This window comes from Gambusia affinis, linkage group LG04 (assembly GCF_019740435.1).
Source record: "Gambusia affinis linkage group LG04, SWU_Gaff_1.0, whole genome shotgun sequence".
NCBI classification, from domain to species: Eukaryota; Metazoa; Chordata; class Actinopteri; order Cyprinodontiformes; family Poeciliidae; genus Gambusia; species Gambusia affinis.
Window position 1 is genome coordinate 21,425,181 of NC_057871.1, and position 20,414 is coordinate 21,445,594.

At 40.4% G+C, this 20,414-nt stretch overlaps 2 protein-coding genes across 5 annotated transcripts; one reads left to right on the plus strand and one right to left on the minus strand.

The window, feature by feature from the left end:
* Positions 1 to 835: 835 nt before the first annotated feature.
* On the minus strand, positions 836 to 16,252 carry rfx1b (regulatory factor X, 1b (influences HLA class II expression)). Of its 4 annotated transcripts, none has more exons than XM_044114296.1 (18): positions 16,098 to 16,252; positions 13,487 to 13,856; positions 10,276 to 10,373; positions 10,106 to 10,195; positions 7,991 to 8,064; positions 7,601 to 7,898; positions 7,334 to 7,515; positions 7,135 to 7,254; positions 5,856 to 5,977; positions 5,500 to 5,618; positions 5,269 to 5,372; positions 4,383 to 4,534; positions 3,956 to 4,053; positions 3,149 to 3,298; positions 2,855 to 3,066; positions 2,544 to 2,697; positions 2,398 to 2,443; positions 836 to 1,737 (listed from the first exon to the last, which is right to left on the minus strand). In XM_044114296.1, exons 2-18 carry the CDS (start codon positions 13,827 to 13,829, stop codon positions 1,562 to 1,564), a joined length of 2,538 nt encoding a protein of 845 aa, XP_043970231.1. In that variant the 5' UTR covers positions 13,830 to 13,856; positions 16,098 to 16,252; the 3' UTR covers positions 836 to 1,561. The 4 variants fall into 4 exon arrangements, with proteins under 4 accessions (XP_043970231.1, XP_043970228.1, XP_043970229.1 ...); XM_044114293.1 differs by having other exon boundaries at positions 836 to 1,740; XM_044114294.1 differs by lacking the exon at positions 16,098 to 16,252 and adding an exon at positions 15,526 to 15,946 and having other exon boundaries at positions 836 to 1,740.
* Positions 16,253 to 17,341: 1,089 nt separating this feature from the next.
* On the plus strand, positions 17,342 to 20,011 carry rln3b (relaxin 3b). The gene is made up of 2 exons (XM_044114406.1): positions 17,342 to 17,548; positions 19,341 to 20,011. Exons 1-2 carry the CDS (start codon positions 17,374 to 17,376, stop codon positions 19,604 to 19,606), a joined length of 441 nt encoding a protein of 146 aa, XP_043970341.1. The 5' UTR covers positions 17,342 to 17,373; the 3' UTR covers positions 19,607 to 20,011.
* The last annotated feature ends 403 nt before the right edge of the window (positions 20,012 to 20,414 follow it).

Genomic DNA, 20,414 nt, shown 5'->3' on the forward strand with positions numbered 1-20,414 from the left:
AAAACCTCTTGAGACAGCGGCAGCTGGTACGACGCATCGGAAATCCTCCTCAAGAGCAGGGATGGGCTTTGGCCTGGCCATGTGACCCGCTGAAAAGGGGCACAGCATCGTAGAAAAGGTGTGTGTGTGTGTGTGAAGGGGTTGCACGTAAACCAAAGGATGGGTGAAAGGAAGTAAAGAAAGAAACACCATCACCTAGCAGGAGTGCCACCATCGTTTTTTTAAAATAAATATACAACACCTTGCAAAATTATTCATACCTTTTTTTTTTTTTTACATTAGAACCAAAAACTTATGTTTTTTTTTTTTTATTGGGATTTTATGTGACAGATCACTTGGAAGTAGTGAGCAACTATAAAGGGGACGGAAAATATTAGTTGTATTTTATCTTTCTAATAAATATTCTGAACAGATTTCCAGTTTTCCACAAGCAAAGTAGGGGACACATGTTGTGGGAATTCTTTTGTTCAGTGGGAATAAGGAAGAAGGAAAAACATTTTTTTTTTTAAACCTGCAGGAAATAAATTCAATATCTAGATGTGGAAAGGTGGTAGAAACATATACCAAAGAGACATGAAGCTGAAACTGAGTTGAAAGATGATTTATGGAAATACCCGATTGACAGCAAAACTAAAACAAAACCGCATATTTTTTTTCCTTCCACTTAACAGTCATGAAGTACTTCCTGGTGATCTACTCCATCAAAATCCCAATGAAATCTGCTTTTGAGGTGCGATTTTAAACAAAGAAGTGAAAAAGTTCCAAGGGTGTGAATACTTTAGACAGCCACACTAGTTACTCACTGTACTAAAGTTCATGACAACACCAAGACCACTTCACAGGACATTCATTTATTAATCCACAATGCAGATTAGAATATATGTGTCTTTTTATAGATCGCAAACTTTTTGTGTGTTTGCTGTCTTTTTTTTTTTTTTAAGATTAGAAATCTCTTAAAGGCACAGATCATCAGTTAGGTCAAAAACAAACTTCAAAAAAAAAAATAAAAATATGGCAACCTCACCTAAAACTGTTCAGACATAATTCATGCTGCTGTATCGTTCCAGATGCTACTCTTAGATGTACGTTTCTTACAAAGACATTAATTAAAGTCCTCCACCCCCCCCCATCACACCCCACTGCATAGTCATTTCATTAAAGGCAAGCAATGCGTTTGAGTTAAAGAAGTACTGCTGAAGGAGACGGGACGATTCCCATCGCTCCACAGCACTCAGGTCAGTGGTTAAGGCAGGACAGGAGGGAAGTCAAGAGCGTATCGTACTGACAGGTCAGGCTTTATGGGCACTGGGGCAGACGGGGAAGGCACAGGGAGCAAGGGCAGAAGGGCTGGAGGCGGTCGAGTGAAGGCAAAGAGGTCAACGACAGCAACACAAAAGTACAGAACAGAAAGAGAGAGAGAGAGAAAAAAAAAATCAGAGGTGGGCTCTTCCACATTCCCAGGCTTCACAAACAGACAAGCAGACATGGTGCTTGTCCAGACCGCCGTGGTTTCAGGACAGGATGGCATGATCTGAAACGTGAACGCGAGCGCGCGTTTAACTCAGGGTGAAGCGCCGTGGGCCTGGGTCAGGCCGTGGTGCAGGTTCAAACTGGTCCTGGGCTGCTTGGCCGGCGGCTCCATGTCGCACTGCTCCTCGTCCACCTTCAGGGAGCTGGACTGCAGCATGATCTCGCCGCTCTCCTCCTCGCTGTCCTCCTCGTCGTCGTCCTCTTCTTCTTCTGACGGACAAATGTCGGCGGTAAGGGCAAGAGCGTGGGCGAAAGCTAAACGCGCATTGCCGCGACAGAGGAAAATAGATCTTCAGACAACGTTACAACGTGATGATCAGACTGTACAAACGTGACAACTTCTTCCACATGGTGGCGGTAGTGTGCTTTAGGCTGCATTGACGAGACTCAACAGAGGAAGGAGTTTATATACCAGCCTAATTTCGGAATGTTATGAGAAATAAATGGCTAAAAATATGGGTAGCTTATTGCTGCTATTCCTACAAAAAAAAAATCGTAGAAATATACATTCCCCATGAATTTAGGTTCAGGATTCACATCAAGGCGTAGCGTCGACTGCTTCCTTTGCCTTCGATCCAAACTACTGGAATCAAGAAATTTTAACGAATGTCTTTTGTAGCTTTCCAGCCGGTCAATTAGGAAGGCTGCCGCATCTAAAGGATTGCAGTGACAGTACTGGCCTTCATTATGAACTAAAACCACAATACCACCGCCTTCTGGATGAAATCATCACATTTATGCAACATCATTGTCTCCTTTTGTCCAACATAAGCGTAACGTTGCAATGTGACAGCCTGATAATGTTCAAACATCTATTTTCCTCCATGACAGCATCGCTCCTCTGTGCATCAGGGATGTTTTCTTTACCTTTATCCAGATCCGGATAGTTTCTGTTCTTAACGGTGCTGGCAAACTGCAACAGAGAAACGACAAAACAGCAAAAGATGAGAGGAAGACCGAATCCGAAACACACTGCACCTTGCGCCGAGAGAGCGCGCGCCGTTCCAACATACTTCTCCCATGACCGCGATGGGCGTCTCCCCTTTGGCCTTGGCCACCCTGTGCTCGATCAGGTAGTACATGTACTCGTCGTACAGCAGGCGGATCAGGTGGAAGGAGCCGAAACTTGCGGCGCTGCGCAGAGTCAGGTCCCGGATCACCATGGAGCTGGGGAAGAAGGAGGTTATGTACAAAAACGCACGTTGAAAGAAAAAGCCTCGAGCGTTTCCTGGGTTTCACCAACTTAAATTTAAGACTTTTTAAGACGACTATGAAAAGGATTCACAAACTTCTTCCAGCCAACTGGCAATAAATGTGCACTTACCTATAGAAGGACCAGTTGAGCAGAAAGACTTTGGCCGCCTTGGGCAGCGACGCTGGGTTTTGCTCATAGGGCTTTAGCACCTGGGAAACGACTCCGTCCAACCAGGACGCCCACTGCTCCAGGGAGTTCTGCTGCTGCAGCGTGGCCTTGAAGTCCTGCTCCAGCCGCTGGACCACGCGGTCCTCACACTGACACACCCAGGATGCCTGCTCCTGAGGACACGGGGACACGGGGCTCAGTGTCCGGCCCGCCCGGCTTCACAGAGACGGGCGGACGGCGAGCATCAACACCGACCTGCACGTTGGTGAAATCGACGCGGTTGAGGTCGGAGAGCATTTGGTTGATCTGAGCAGAGTTCTTGAGGACGGCACGGGCGGCCTGCGCCAGATGGTTCAGGCTGGTGTAGCGGCGTAACGTCTGGGAGAACGAGCCCACGCACACGACCTGGAAATGAAACACGTGGGAGCCTTAGCAAATGGCTGAATGTCAGAAAAGCACAACATAAACATCAATGTCAAGTTGTTGACATTGATGCGCTAGGAAAGACGCGCTAGGAAAAAATAATTTTTGCTTGGCCCCTGACCACAGGTCAAGAATGGTAAAAATGGGTCCACCAATAGAAGAAGAAAACAATCGCAAAATTTGGAAATTGTCCGTTTGCCTTTTAATAAGGCAGAAGTCTGAAATTCCTTTAACGATATACAGATTTCGTTAAAACTTTGCTTATTGTTGCACAGGTAAAACAAACAAAAGAACAAAACGACACACAATAAACTTGTTTTTCTATTTTTTTTTTTTTTTTTGTGCCAGTAGTTTAAATTAGCCAGTTTTGTCCACCAGAGCAAAACATTTTGGGCTCCACTAATCTAGGCATTAGGATTTAACATAAATCCCACCTAAAAGACGCTTTGAGGAAATAACACGACAAAATGTGGGAACGTTCAAGGGCTATAAATACTTTTCCAAGGTTTTGCATTCAAAGACATATTTAAACTTCTAACATGTTTCTAAACCACCTTAATTAAGTTGTTCAAGTAGTAAAACCAAACAGCAAGTCTAAAACAACCTAGCATGGCAGCCGGTCTGTAAAAGTTCTCACACCTTGATGCGAACCATTTCCTCAGGGATGTTCATCATGGCGCCCGTCAGCCAATTCTCCAGACTCTTGGCAAAGTTGCGGATGGCCTGAGTTAAGGCACCTGAAGGCGGGAAATTTGTTACCAAGACAACAAAACGTACCATGATCTCTCTAAACATTCGAAAACAAAAAGAACCGTTCTACAGCAAGCTAAATATGCAACCCACTGGTAAAAAAAAATAAACAATTTCACATTTACTGTAGTTTTTTTTTTTAATCACAAATTATTTTACATAATTAATATGAACAGATTTGATTTTTCTTGCTTTAAATGCAAACACATGAAAAAAAATATAAAAAATTTGCCACAACATCAGCACGCCCTCGTTCTTTTGGCCGCTAAGTTCGACGCGGCTGAGAGCTGCTCTCCGGGTTCCCTCGCCGACTTACTGGGAATGGGTCTCAACACGTCCGGGATCAGGATCTCCACCAGCGTCTGGTAGAGCAGGTTGTCGCAGTCCCTGGTCCACCGCAGCACCGGTTCAAACTTGCACAGAGCCACCAAACAGGACCTGGGCAACCGTTTCTCAGACTCGTTGTGACTGACAGCGGAGTTTGCACAAGAGAAGAGCGTTTCTGTCTGTGAGTTAGGTCAGGCTGCCTCCTTAAACGTTCATTTATCTTATTGGGATTCTATGTGACGAAGGAGCCCACAGTCAGAAAGTGGAAGAAAGATACAGTTGAAAAAATAAATAAATAAATGTAAATAATCATATTCGACACATGCCGCTGTGTCAATAAACCATTTTTTTTTTTTTTTTTAATAAACTGACATTTAAAAAGTTGGCTGTACTGAATTTTGCTTAGGGATGTCAGAGTAAAAGGGGGCTAAATCCAGACGCACACCACACTTTTTAGATTGGTATTTCTGAAAAAGTTTGATCACACTGTCACTTCACTTCAACGTCGCAGTCAGGAGCTTCTGCGTCACATAAAATCCCAATAAAATGAGAATAAGAATATAACTTCTTGATCACCAGACGTGACCAGAAGTTAATCCAGCCAAAGGGCTAAATATCAGAAAATATTAGGCATAAAATGTGTAGCGCAAGTGTGAAATTACACAGAACCTAAATGAATAAAATTAAATAAAAACAAATATGCACATGGAAATATGCAAGTCTATAAATCCACAAATGACTCCAGAGTAAATTTAAAGGCGTTGTCTGATGGCTGCATGCCGAAATGACTTTCTGTGACGAGGTTCAAGGGGGGAATCATTAATCCTTTTGAGAAATTTTACTAAGGCGTTCATAATCGTGTTTAAGGTGCTTACAGGTTGAGAGATTCTGCGTCGTTGCTCTGGCTGAACCTCCAGAAGGATTTCCACAGAGTCTCAACCAGAGTGAACTGAAGGTTGATCATCACGTCCAGAACAGCCTGTGAGCGAGAGGGAGGAGCGATACGTCAACGTTCGACTGGAAACGTATATTGTTTTTACTCTAAAAATCCAATAAGATACAAACAAATGGAATTCTGTCAGTGAGTGAAGCCATCCGGTTCCTACCTCACAGTGCTCTCTGTACAGAGCCTGGAAGGCCTTCAGGTGCTCCACGTGGATCCCGTCGGGCAGGGCTTGATCTTCCAGATCAATTTTCACAAATTCTGGCAGCAGCTTCGATGCTTCTGAAAGCACACACACACGCGCACACACGCACGCACACACACACACAAAAGAAAACAGAACATAAAGACTTAACTTTTTTTTTTCTTCTCGTTTCAAGAGAAAACAAAAAAAAAACACAAAGATGTTAGCATCTGCGGCCTTCCACTTAGTCACCAGGCTACGAAGAAATCCACTGCTGTGATAAAACCATGTAACAATAAAGAGAAGGGGAAACATTTGGGGTTCCCGTTTCTCACCGAGGAACTGCTGATACTGTTGCACCTGGGCTGAAATATCAGAGAGCGCCGCCACCTGCTGCTGGCCCGCCACACCCGATGTCCCGTTAGCGATCCCCTGTGTCTTCTGCAGTGGCTTTATCCTGTCAAAATCATCAGGGAAACGCATCGGAGCGCACGAAAACCGTCAGAATACGACAGGTGGGACAGCGGCTCATACAACACGGAAAAAAACAAACAAACAAAAAAAGAGTAGGAAATGCATTTCAGATGTTACCAGATTTTTGGCTGGATTTAGGTCAGGACTTTGACTAGGTCATTCTGACACATGAATATACTTTAATCCAAACTAACTGAATTGCAGCTCTGGTTGTAAGTTTAGATTGTAGATATTTTTATATATCTTATCCAGCTCCATTCATCTTCCCATAAACTCTGCCCTTGCTGAAGAAAACTTGCCTACAGCACAATGATGCCACCACCATGTTACATCACTGCTATGATGCCACTTTGGCTATGTACTATGGAAATGTATTCAAAACATTAAAATTAGTTTTTTACATCATTAAAGTACCATTTTTGACACGTGAGATTGTGCACTGTACAAATTGTGGGCACTTCCATATGAATGGCCAATCAGCACTAAAATGATTAGTTTGTATTTCAGTCAATCCGCTTCTTTAAACTACGATAAAAGTATTTTTCATTTAAAGGGGCAGTATTCTGTATTTTTCAGCCACATAGCACCATTTTATAGCACAATCAAGTAACTCTGTTAGCTTCAGTTACTATAAATGTGCTTTATATATCAATACCAACCACAACTTAAAAGGAAATTTTATTTCACAATTTAGCATCTTGAAATCGGACCTCTGCCTCTTTAAGAAGATGATTTTCTGTCACACTCCACCTTCAGCACATCATCACAACAATGTTTCTCCATTAAGCCTTTAACGTTTTTCTTAGGAGCCTTGAACTGAGAAGCAGTTTGTATGATGAGCTCAGCAGGTCGTCAGGTGTTTGCTAATTGCTGCCGCCGCTAGTTTGAAGGAGCTGAGTGGGGAAGGTGACGGGGACGATCCTTAATGCTTCCCCGTTTCCATAAGGAAACTGGAGTGGAGGAGCTTTGTGGAAATACATGTTGTTTTGTGAGAACAAGCACCTAGGGACCCCTGAATGGTTGCCACGGGAGATTCAAGGATTTCTCAAATGTGTGTGAAAGAACTAAGGCAACACTCCAGATATGTTTATAATGAGGGGATTAACATTATAACATGATGTGAAGTTCTCAAGCCGATACCTGTTTTTCTGTGAGAAAGGCTGCTGCCTCATGGCCATGTGCTGCTGCTCATCCATGAGTCTGAGCAGAGGGGAGCCGGATTTGATCCTCAGGCCATAGTAGTGGTACTTGGAGTTTCCTCTGCAGAGGAACGCAAAGAGAAGAAGTGATGCCTTCGCCCTGGACGCCGCTCCTACGTAATTCGGGTAAATGTGTCTACCTGGTGCCCAGTCTTCGCGTGCGGAGCCCCATGAAGACGGACCTGATGAGTTTACCAAAGGACGCAGCGTTAACTGGCTCTAGTTTCTGCTCCTGGCAGTGCAGGATGTAGTGGTAGTAGAGGGTGCAGCGGGGCAAGCTGACCCCTTCGGCCCCCTCGTAGTTTTCCAGCAACCACTGGACCTGAGAGGAGGAATGGGAAGAGAGGGAGGACATGAATGGTCTGGACTTCCTGGTCACTGCATCTCTTTGGATCTCATACACTCACAGTAGCAGGAGGGGCGCGAGAGTTGGGGCTAGAGTAACTCTGTCCTCCCCCTCCCCCACCTGCTGCTGCTGCGCCTCCTCCTCCCAACAGATAGCCCCCCTGGATGACATATCCTGCCGCTCCCACAGCACCAGCCCCACTGTTGGCTACTGCCGTCGCCACGGAAACCGCCTGCGAAGTCACAGATCCGGGGAGGTCTGAGTCAGAGCTGGGCGTGGCTTCGTAGAAGGCGGAGGAGGATGCGGGAGGCGTCTGGGTGTAGAGGGGCGAGTCGGAGAAAGGGAAGCTGTTTGATCGACTGGAGAGGGGGGAAAAAAAACCCAGATATCAACACCTGCAGACAGAATGTTTCCACCTGCGTGTCAAAAAGGATTATGAGGCGGTGCGCACATTCCGGATGTGGTAAAATCCGCATCTTCTGTTCCATCCACGTACTGCACCTGGTCCGAGTAAACGTGTTCCACCTGAACAATCAAGAAAGAAGAGATTAGCATTAATGGCTTCCAGTCACAAGGCAAGAAAACTGGTACAAGTGAAGTTCCATTCTTAATCCGTTGGGATTAACATGATGCAGGCTTTGGGCGAGTTTTAGAATCTTTAGAACGTTTGTGAGGTCAGACACTGATGTTGGACAAGAAGAACAGGCCCTCAGTCTCTGCTCTAATTCATCTACAATCTCCATTTTCTACCACAAAAATGGGACAAAATTGTCCAAAATGTGTTTGTATCCAGAAGCATTGAGTTATTTTCACTGGAAATAAGGGGCAAAGTCCAACAGCTTTCAAGCAATCTGATTATAATTTAAAAGTAACAACACAAGGTTAGTGAAAATAGTTGACAATAGAACATTTTGGGTTTCAAATTATTCTTGCCATATGTTTCCGCTAGTTTCCTTTGGCTGGAACAAAAGTAGTACTAAATGTGACTGACACCTGATAAGCTTGAGAGTGAAACGCAAAACCAAACAGTCGTTTTCAAAAAGTTGAAGGAGATAGATAAAATAAACAAAGTATTTAGGAAAATACTCTAATATAGCTAATGTTATCATGGTGGTGGTTTTATTTTGGAATCCTGCATTCCTGTCATTTTCATACGTTTTAGGGGAAGTCAAATACTTGTCGGTATATTTTAGTCTTTCAAAGTAACTAAAGGGAGAACCTTTTTAGATTTTGTTTTTTTTTTAGAATTGATGCTTTTCGAGCCACCTTTAGTTTTAATGTTACTTAAAAAAAAAAAAGAAAAAAAAGTCCAAAATTTGTGCATCAAACAATTAAAGCTCCAGTGTTCTTCATTTCCATCATATCATTATTTTCTCAGGAGTTACCATAACATGACTACTTCATTCTACTAATGTTGCAACCTTATTCTGGTAATATTCTCAAAATTAAACAAATTCTGGTCCTGATCCTCGGTTGAAGCCGGCTCTCTGCCCCAAGGCAGTTTGAAGAGGAAGGGAGCATGGGTGACTGAAGGGGCTGAGTTTTGGGGTTTTTTTGTTTATCAAACCAATAAAACTCATAATCAGAAAACCAGTCAATGCCCTGTTACCACATCCACCTGCTGACTAGGCCCAACAATATTTAGCAGAGCGTTAATTTAAATGACAACCAATACACTCACACCTTGTTTGTATTATCACAGGATCTTTAAAAAGCAAAATTATACCAAAACAAGCCAATAAAAAAAAAAACAACAACAATCAACAAATTAAGATCCACATTTTCACTCTGAACAAATCATTTTGACCTCCTTAACTTTTAGTTTTAGTTAACTATTTGATGTGCACACATTTAGTTAACTTTATTTGTCAGTTCTTTGTATTTTTTTTGTTAAAGACAAACAATTAATTTCTTCCTTTTGAGTTATTAGTTTCCTTTCTACCTGCCCCTGGAAATTGCAGATGAGCTCCAGCTGAATGAGGTCCATTCATGGCTGTCAAACTTCCTCAGCGGGCCGGTCCATTTGTTCACTATTTGGTTTATAGTTTATTTTGACCATTTATTTAATGTTTCTTTTTTTTTGAAAGTTAGTTAAAATTTGATATTTATTTAATTTACAGATTTAATAATATTCTCACCAGTATTTGTTAGGTTCTTGTGTGTTTAGTTACCCCCTTGTGTGTGTTAGCAGTGGTCTGATCAGCCACTATTTAAGTTTCCCTCATGTCTTGTTTGTGAGGTCAGTTTGTGCTTGAGTTCCTTGTTACCACTTGAGTTACACTTTGTTATGTTGACCTCAGTTTTGGGCCCAATTTGTCATTTTGGAATTATTTTTGGATATTTTTTGTAATAAATTAAGATTATTTTTGGAAATTATTTTACATCTCTCTGGCTGGTCTATGCAAAACCCTCACATACATAAACAGCAATAAAGCTATATTAAACATCGTATGTCTAACTACAAAGATGCAACTGAGATACATGATTTATGTGACAATCACAGCCTACGTGCATGGATCTTATCTAGTGTGTGTTATGCAGAGAGAGAAAGAGAGAGTCTGTTTACCTCCTGGTTAATATGCACAGACTGCAGGCTGCTGATGTGGCCTGTCTGAATCCTCTTGGTTGGCTGCGTCACTGCCTGCAACACTGACCTCTGTGGGAGAGGCAGTCCCAAACTCGTCAGCTAAGGCAGGCTGCTGCACAGTCGTCTGGACGGCATTGTGCGTTTCTCACCTGTGGCGGCGTCTGCACGGCCTGGACCACCTGAGTAGGGATGCCAGGAGCAGGTGGGCTGGAGTCCGACAGGCTGTCGTTGGAGTGAGCCGATCCCTCTGAAAGACACGAGAGCGATGGAGGAGGGAAATGTTCACCAGAAGACAAAAAGAAAAAAGAAAAAAACCCAAAACAAAACAAAGAAAAGTCACAGAGACCCTAACAACAAGTTTGGTACTCACGAAAAACCGCCTCCAAGTCATAATAACAGCCGGCGCAGAACATATTGCTACTTAATTTATTTTTTGGGCTCCACGGAGCAAACATGGAAGAGGGAAAGTGTGTCTGTCCATCTCTCCCCTTCTGTCCTTATATCTCGCATGCAAAAGGACAGCCTTGGACAGCTAATCTCCCCAGATGGAGGCAAAAATCCCTCCATCTTGTAAACATGCAGATCAGATGAGAGCGGGAAATGAGAGGTGCATGTGGGCCGACGGACAGGAGGAGGAAAACAAAGGATGGAGAGCAGGCAGTGGAGAGGGCAATCACTTCTTTGTAACCTTCAGGATTAAAAAAAAAACCTGGAGCAGAACCCTTCTTATCGTGTTGCTTTTTCTCTTCAAACTTTGGCTGAAAACAGCTGAGCTACTGAACCTCCGCCTAACTGTGGCACATATGAATATTAAAATGGATAAACTATAGATCAATTCTCACATTAGATGTGCCTAAAGTGGCTTTTTTGTAAAGCCCACACACACACAAAAAAAAAAAAATAAATAAAAAATGGTGGAGAGTTAATGATGGGTTAATGCAAGTTTCACCAACTCAAATTTAAGGCTTTTCCAGACCTTTTAGGATCATTATCAATTAAGACCTCTCCCATAACAGACATGTACAAAAGAAAATCGCAACAGAAGTCAGCCAATGGTTAAGATGGACATCGTCCGGCCAGCGGGCGATAAATTTCCACTCACTCACAATGGACATATAAAAAAGGCTAGCTAGCTTTACCCTTGCTAGCTTACTGGTAGCCACAACCTCTTTGAGTCACAGAACACAGTGAAGATGTCTGCATGTGACTCAAACTTTTGCCTGACAAAAAAGTCCTGTGAGAAAAAAAAAGAAAAAAAAAAAGACTTATATACAAGATTCAATAATCTGACCACAACCAAATTTAAGACCTGTGATTTGAGGCCAACTTACTTTGTTTTAAATGAAATTCAGAAATGTAAGGCCTTAATGTTAGATAAATTTTAGACTTTTTAAGGACGTAAGGACACCCTGAATAAAGACTTAATCCAGATAATTCTCACAATATTTACCAAAATATATACAGTACAGACCAAAAGTTTGGACACACTTTCTCATTGAATTCAATGAGAAGGTGTGTCCAAACTTTTGATTTGTACTGTATATATATATATATATAAAACAACATGTCTTCCTGAAATAAGAGCTTTTTTTCACTGCGCTATGATGATCATTCAAAATGCTAATTTATATAGCATTTTCAAATGTTGCTAATGTTACTAACTGTAGTTTAAAGTCACCAAGATTAAAACTAATTGTAAAATTTTATTTGAAAGAAAAAATAAGCAACAAACAAATTTTTTAATCCTGAAAGCTTATAGCAAAACAAAACAACAATAAATAAGCTGAATGGGGTTATTTTATGAGTTGGAACTGCTAAGAAATATTCAGATTCAGAGTTGTAGTCCAACTAGTTGCACTACATTCTGAAATGGGAACAAGGCCCGGGCCTGTGAGCTTTTAACTCAGGGTGAGAGGGCACAGTGTTACCTGATACAATCAGGGAGAGATATCTAGGTATAGATAAGCCCTAAATTTAACATACAAGACACATAGGATCAAGTTATGGGAGGTCCATTTGTTTGAAAATGTTACATACACACAAAAGACAAAAAAACCCAGCTGAGCTAGTAAATACCCATTAAAATTGATTAAAGGTTTACCATGGTTTTAAAAACAGTTTGAAATCTTTTAATGAGATGCCAAAGAAAGTGAGCGCAAGCAGAGTTTTCAGCAGCTGTTTGGGAGCGTGGCGAATCTCAGCACGGCCCCTCCCTCACCTGCTGTTACGCACTGTCACTTAGAGAAAGCTATCCCGCCTGCCCCCCTCCTTCCAGGGAAAACAAATTTAGCTGTTTGGAAATATTTCCTTTTAGCAACAGCGGGAATATTTTTTTTCATTTTTGGTCTTAAGTAAGAAGACGTTAAGTAAAACTGTTGTAGTAGCCAACCCACAGCTGCACACTGACAGTCAGCTGCAAACAGGCTAGACTTTAGCCCCAGCATACAAGAAAGACAAATTCAGTGGTTTGGACATATATCGGGCTGAACTAGTAAAATTTGTGTTAGTAATTAGATCATGTTAGCAATCAAAACATGCGATAAGCGTACGTTTGATTGTGTCCAAACATGATTCGGTGAAACTAATGTATTTTTACTCAAAGCCATATTAATTATAAAAAATATATACGTTCAGGACCTCAGATCCAAAGATGGGGTCCAGCACTACTGTCACGCAAACAAAGTTTCAAAAGTTATAATGCAAAAACATAAAATCATACCAAGTATTTTTGGTTTACTTTCTAGGACAAATATCTTAGTACAATTGAAATAAGACAAAACTAGCTTACAAGTAACTTTACAGCAAGATATAGGAGATTATATTAAGTTCATCATTTATTAATATTGACTAAAATGTCTTACTTAAACTTAGATATTTTTTCCATGTTATGAGTGAAATAATCTGTCAGTGGAATTAGTACTTTTTAATAATAATAACAATAAGGAATTATTGACCAAAGCCAAGCTCCTATATCTTGCTAAAAACATACTCATAAGTTAGTTTTGTCTTAATCCAAGTGCACTAAGGTATTTGTATTAGAAACTAGACCAAATATACTTGATAAGATTTTGTGTTTTTGCACTGTATTGATATCCAACAGGAGAGCAGACTTGCACAGAGCTGCTAATTTATGACATATTCAGTGTCATTCACACACAGTAATGCGGCTTCTAAAACTCAAAACAGATGGAGACATCTATTATATTTTATGCTTTTCTAAAGGGCGTAGCCTCTGCTTTGTGAATCTGGTCACTTCATGCTAAAACTAAACAATCCCCAGACTGAGTTTACCTAAGGGCCATAACGAATGAGGAGTAGATGAACCAACTAATGTGATGTAATTATACGACAGCCTCTCACCTGTAACAGTCACTATGATATACTGGGGCGAAGCGCTCTGGCCATTACTCTTCTGGACAGCAGCGTGCTGGATATCAGGGCCCACGTAGTGCTGCGTGGGCGTAGTTGGCACCACTGCCTTCTGGCTCTGGGTGGTTGGCGCTTGTGAACAAAGTGCATCCTGTCCTGCTTTGGAGGCCCTGGCCGCTTGGCTGGCCGACGAAACGCTCCCAGAGGCTGCCGGGATCTCGGACAGGAAGTGTGCAGCTTTGGCAGATGAGGGCGTGGTGGTAGCAGGCGTTGCTATGGTTACTGCATTGGCCTGCTGAGGCTGAAGGTCCTCAGAGTATCCACAAGTCGCCATGGCAACCAATCCGTTGAGGCACCAGTTCTGTGGATGAAAAGGAGGCAGCGCTCATTAACTAAAGTGCCGGGAACAAACAATGCAACCCAAATTGCTTACTTATTATCGATACGCTACATGTTTTACTCAAGCGGACCTTGTGTGCACTATTTTGTGTGTGTGTGAAGCAGAATAGGTCTAAGAACTTAGCAGTTTCCTTTTTTTTTTTTATCTAGTAAGGATGTTTTAATAATAAATAAGAAAATGGCCTCTCTTTCTAACTAATGTGATGTAATTATACATGTTTATGATTTTATTATATGTCTTTCAAGGACAAGTGATTCTATTTTATTACAAATATTATATTATATTAAGTGATAATAAGTTCATTTGTATAGTACATTTAAGCAACAAGGCAAATCAAAATGCGTTGCACAATAAAAGCTGAAGACAGCACACAATTATGAAGCAAGGAGCAAGCATTACATTTTGCCAAATACCTTTGTCAAAATCATCAAGAAAATATAAATTGAGTATATTCATCAATGCTACTAATCAAAGGCAGCTCTAAACAAATGGTTTTTCAGCCTTGATTTAAAGAAATTCTGTTTCAGAATTTTTACCTTTTTTTTTTTGCAAGTTTGTTTCAAGATTGTGTAAGCCTAATATGGGAAGCAATTTTACGACATAATATGTGGACAGAGTCCTCCAACCAGATATTTGTCAAATCGGTTCTTCATATTTAAAATTAATATTTATTTCAGCTGTGCAAAATACTGCTTGTGTTATTTCAGTTTTCTCAAATGTCATTCCTGCTACAATAAATGAGGTCACTGTTACAGTCCTTGATATCTGCCAGAAAATCCTTTATATGTGCCTGAATTGTTTTTTTTTTTACTAAGTAATCACATTTTAAATAAGACCTCACTGCAGCAGTGAGAAACATGGGAATGAACAATTATGAATAAATTAAATTGATTGGGTTTATTGTTACTAGTACATCAAGAAGATGTTTTAGACAACAGCAAAGTAATTTCTGGCTGGAGCACACATGGAGTCATTTAACCCTTTAGTATAAAAAAAACAGCAAGCAGAGTTACCCTGTTACCGTTTGGAGGTTGCTATGGCAATCAGGTTATAGAGAGTATAGCTGCCTTGGATCAAGGCCAATAAAATAATAACTAACTATACTAATAAATTGAAAACTCTTGGTAATTTTGATTAACTACTATACAGACCTTACTGGATTGGAAGAATTATTCAGAATAATTTTTTAACGATTGTGATAAACTCTATTAATTATACATGGACATCTGAAACTTAAAAGTCCTACACAAATTAAGGAAGGAACTTCAGAAATAATTACCTATTTAATAGATAAAATGCTGATTGTAGGAAAGAGTTGAAAGCTGATGTGTTACTTTTCTAAACGACAAATGTACAACTCACCGGCCAGTACCGCCATCAAAGCATCGTCTTTATACCCTCTGATGTTTCTTTTACATATTAAATAACCCCCCCCCCATTTAAATATTTCTAGAAATACTTGTTTTAAGTAGAAGTCTTTCATTTAATTCTGATCAGTAAAAAATATATATATTCCGACAAGGGGAAACCGTATTATTTGCATTTAAAAGTAATTAGTAATCCCAGTGTGACTTTACAAACGGCCTGCCATACCCTCCACTCCCCACAACTCGTCGGTCATGTGGCATACCGTGCGCTCGGGAGTGACTTCAAGAATTCAATGTCACACCAAAAACTTTTCCAAAGTCGCAAAAAGATTGTCAAACATACGCGTCTCTCATTTTCAGAACGCATACAGACTAAAACTGTGGGAGTGTTTGACTCGCGTCGATGATTAATGCTGTTGGACAGCTGCTTGATAAGTGAGTTCAGCGCGAGAAAGTGATACGTAGCTTTCCTCGCTAGCAGCCTGCGTCGACTTGTGACGTTTAAGTGAGCTAGCTGCCTAGCTTCCTATATCTCAAGTAGATAACCACTCTACACAATCACGCCTCAGCATAGTTTCGAGGAAACTGACAAAAAAACCCACACGAACATGAGGTCAGAAAAAAAAGTACGATTGGCACTAGAAGCCAGCCGCCATCTTGTGCTCTTATCAAAGATCTGACATCGCCATAACAACGGTCTGCGTTTGGAAAGAAGCTAGCAACCACTTTTCATCACACGACACGCTCGACGGATTGCACGTTTCAACACAAAACGCACCAGCACACGCATGTAATCAACATAAAAACTACACGATCACTTCTGAGAGGTTTTCACCTGTATTTCCCGGCGTTGTCCTGAATAGTCGATAAAGTTTATTCCCTTTGATCCCGCTTGTTGTTGTTGACTTCGGTTGCTTGGCTCTTGTCGCCAGGACTACCGTGACTATGGCGCCTAGCCTTCACCGGGGCAACTGTTGCTACCCTCCATACATTGTGCCGCCCCTTCTCCAATGCTGATTGGCTTACACGTGAGGCGGTTCTAACGTCAGTGCAATATTCGCTTTCTGATTGGTGGATAGGTTCTGTCTGTAACTTTCTCAGAGGCCTGGCATTAAATCACCGCTTGTGGTGCTGTAATTCTTTTGTAAATTGCACACTGTTGATTGATTAAATCTGAAATTCTTTTTTCTTGTCTAGTCATAATCTTTATTTAGTCAGGGTTGGTACGAAGATGTTATTTAAAACAAATCCATACACAAATGATCAAATTCTCAGTATTTTATGCAAGATTGCAAAGAATAAAAACATTTCACGCCGAGCTCTTGGGACACAAAGTACTTTGAAAACCACCAATAAAGTGGACAATTACTTGGTAAGTTGTAAAAGGCTGCAGAGGTACTCAATTTATGAATCTCGTGTTGTTCTAGTTGCTTTTAATCAACCAGTGCATGTTCTTGTCTTGAGAGACCACTTCCAGTTCCTGTTTGTACTTTTTCCATTTGGGATTAGCTTTGATGCTGCTTTGTAAAATACATCAGAAAACAGGATTAGAGGTATGGAGCTTTGCTATCTTACAGATAGCATATAACTGTGAAATCAAAAATGATACATACATACAATAAACACCCAATAAGCATGAAAAAAGGGGCATTGATTACATCAGACCAAACCAACTTTTTGTCCTAATGGTGGCTCCCAATCCTGAAGCCATTTCTGAATAAAACAGTAATAAGAATAGAGTATCTTGTGTGTGTCTCCAGCTTATTGAATCGTGGGGATTTTTAGGGTGAATGGATTGTAATCTCCATCCAAACTGGAACAGACATCGACGAGGAGACGATTCTGATGACATACGGCACAACCTGATTGATGTCAGGGACTGAAAGGCCAGCAGAAGGTCACAGGTGATTGGATTACCGAGAGTTCTGTCGACACCAGTTCTCGCATCATTCTTTTTCTGCCAGCATTGTTGCCCCTAAAGGTTACCAGTTTTATCTTTGAGGATGCTGATAAGTGGAAGTGAGGCTCTGAAGCCTTTATAAGGTGATGAGACCATCCAAAAATAAAAAAAAACAAAAATCCTGAGCCACAGAGACATTCGTTCTGTCATCATGTTGAAAGGAGCCCTGTTGACATTAGGCCTGGCCATAGTATTTGTGCACCTTGCACAGTGTACCGACGGCCATTCTTTGCTTTATGGGGTGAAACTGTGTGGAAGAGAGTTCATACGAGCCGTCATTTTCACATGTGGTGGTTCTCGCTGGAGAAGAAGCGTGGAAGATTCAGGTAAGATCATAAAAATTCACTTTTGAATTCACCATTTTCATCATTCAAATTCAGATCTTCTGTACTCTCCCTAAAAGGGAAAAGCTGGATTGGCAATCATAGTAGAAACAGACAAACAAACAAAAACAACGGCAACCAGTAACCAATAAAATAATAAAACAATGTTTAAAGTAGTTTTTTAAGAGGTATAAAAATCAATAGAAAACCAAATAAAATAACAAGAAAAGATAAAGAAAGTGCTAGTAGTTCAAAGTGAAAATTAAGCATCAGATGTAATGAATGTGCAATTATTTCTTTGACTTCCTTTCATAGGGAGAAGGTATGTTTTTCCTGAAAGAAGAGTAAAATGTAAAAAGGGACCAATTATTTGGCCAGAGATCAAAATTTACCAGTTTTTCTTGAATGGCTCTAACTGGTGATCTACTGGTCAAATAATTAAAAATCTGATTCTTTTTTTCCCCTGTTCATTAAATGCATCAAAACTAATCATTTTCCTTCTAAAACCTCATCAAACAACGACCTGCGAGTGTTATGGGCATATGGCTTGATTCAATATATTAGGGTAATCTTGCATTTCTTTTTTTTCAGTTGGACTAAAAACAACTACTGCTATCAAATTTACAGCTCAAGCCTTAAATAAAACCTTTAATCTGTGCCAGTCAGGATAAACATTAGCAGCTCATCTGTAACAAGTTCCTTGAAAGGCTTTCTGCAAGCCTTTTCCGTCAATGCAAAGCATCGCGCAATGCTGCTGTACACCGGCTTTTTAACAGGTACCAATCACAAAATTGGACAGACATTTTTGCTCTGTAAAAGCAAACGGAATGAAAGGAGATTGTACAGAATGTCACATTTGATTATGTGACATTTTTTCATAATAAAACCACTGAAGCATTTTTTTTTCCACTTCAAATGTTTTCAGTTTGCACAAAACAATACCTAAAGGGTCATCTTTGTAGATTGCAGGAGTGTTGCAGTTATCCTGAATGGTGTTTTTGTTAGTCACTGTCTTGAGGAACATATCATAATCAGCCATTTCCACAGCTAAAAAGAAATGACTGAAGTTGGAAGAAAATGATTGATATGTCCTTTATTAATTAGTAAACGGATAGTTTGATATTTTTCTTCCTAAGTGAAACAGTTGGTATGAAAATAAACTAAATTTAACTGATTTGGAAAGCAGCCACATGAACTGTTTAATTAAACCAGTACAAGATGTTTTCATGTTATTCAGCTTTACATTTATGTTAGTCACTCAGACTGGAAATGCTTTTGCTCTCAACAAACATCTCAACTATTAAAAGAGTCTTGCAACAGCCTTTGCATAATCCACTGTGACGTTGTTGGTTTGTTTTAAGATGGTTTAAGTTCGCTTTAGTCTTGAATCCTCTTGGGAATGTCGTTGCATTCAGCCACAGGACGAACTAACCTAAATTTAGAATAAATGAAAACACTAACATAGTTTATCTACTGCAGGTGAAATACAAACTGCTTATAAAATTTTACTAGAGCTAAAGGAAGTGGATGCTGCATCATTCCACAAAGTCTGTCACAACTTGGGCTGATGGCTAACTTCTCCATTGTGTAGCGGACTGACTCACTATTACAGTGCCATCAGCAAATTTTGAGAAATTCCTGAGTGTGGCAACTTTTGCTGTCATTAATATATAAAAACACAGAAGCAGAAAAAAATAACACTCTCCCTATAGAGAGCCAGTGACCGACATCACCATGTTTCATGTTTCCTCTGATATCAAACCAGGATTTTGATACATGTTCTCCTTCTAATCAGGCCTCATGGGAGAAGAAATCCTGGATCCGTGGCAGGCGAATTCAATCCCTCAGCTTTCTGAGCAAGATCCTGCTAATTCCCAAACACTGAAAGATCAAGTGATGAATGCTGTTGGGTTCAGCCGCTCAGCTCGCTCACCGCTCTCAGAGAAACTGCTGGAGGCTCTGCAGGGGGAAGACAGGAAAGGACGGGAAGTAGAGTTCGGACTGTCCAACGCTTGCTGCAAGTGGGGCTGCAGCAAGAGTGAGATCAGCTCTCTTTGCTGAAGATGATTTACCCCCCTTCACTGACTGACATGCAGAATTGTTTTTATAAACCCCCAGGTTAAAACTAATGATTTTCCATATATTAATTTAAAAAAATTACTGACTGTCATATGCTGAAAATGTGTTTAATAAAGCTTTGAGTTATCGATTTAGAATCTGTTCCTTTAAAAAGAACAACTGTGATATTTCATGCAATTAAAGATCTTTCCACTTACACAAAATATTGTTTCACAAACGGTGTTGTCAAGGATTTCAAAATAAAGGAAAGAGTGATGAAGATACATGACGAAAAGGAGTTTCGAAAAGACACAATTTGTTATGAAATATTATTTTTTTCCTGCGAACCACAACTCGGGTGCCTTTTATTATTGGAGATTTGTTGTGTGCTTCAGTAAGCTCCCTGTGTTTTCCTACCTTTATTTTTAAACAGAAGGACCTCCAGAAATAAAAACATAAGAAATCATTCAACTGAGGTTCAACTGAATCATTCAACCGAAGTATAAAGTGAAATCCTGCCTTTTATATATAAATTTGTGCACTTAGGGACAATTCTAGAGATTCCAGTATGCAATAACCCATCAACCAAAAGCGTTGTCAAAAGAACAAATTCTTATTTTAAATAAGAAAACAAAGAATCACATAATAGCATCATTAAAACAAAATATACATGCTTAAATATAAAGTGTGATTATTACTTATTACTATATCTATTATAAATGAATATTTGTCTAGTTTATTTCATCCAAATGAGCATCAAACTCCTACCTGTTGCATGTAGATGTTAATAAATTAGGATTGAACTACAGCA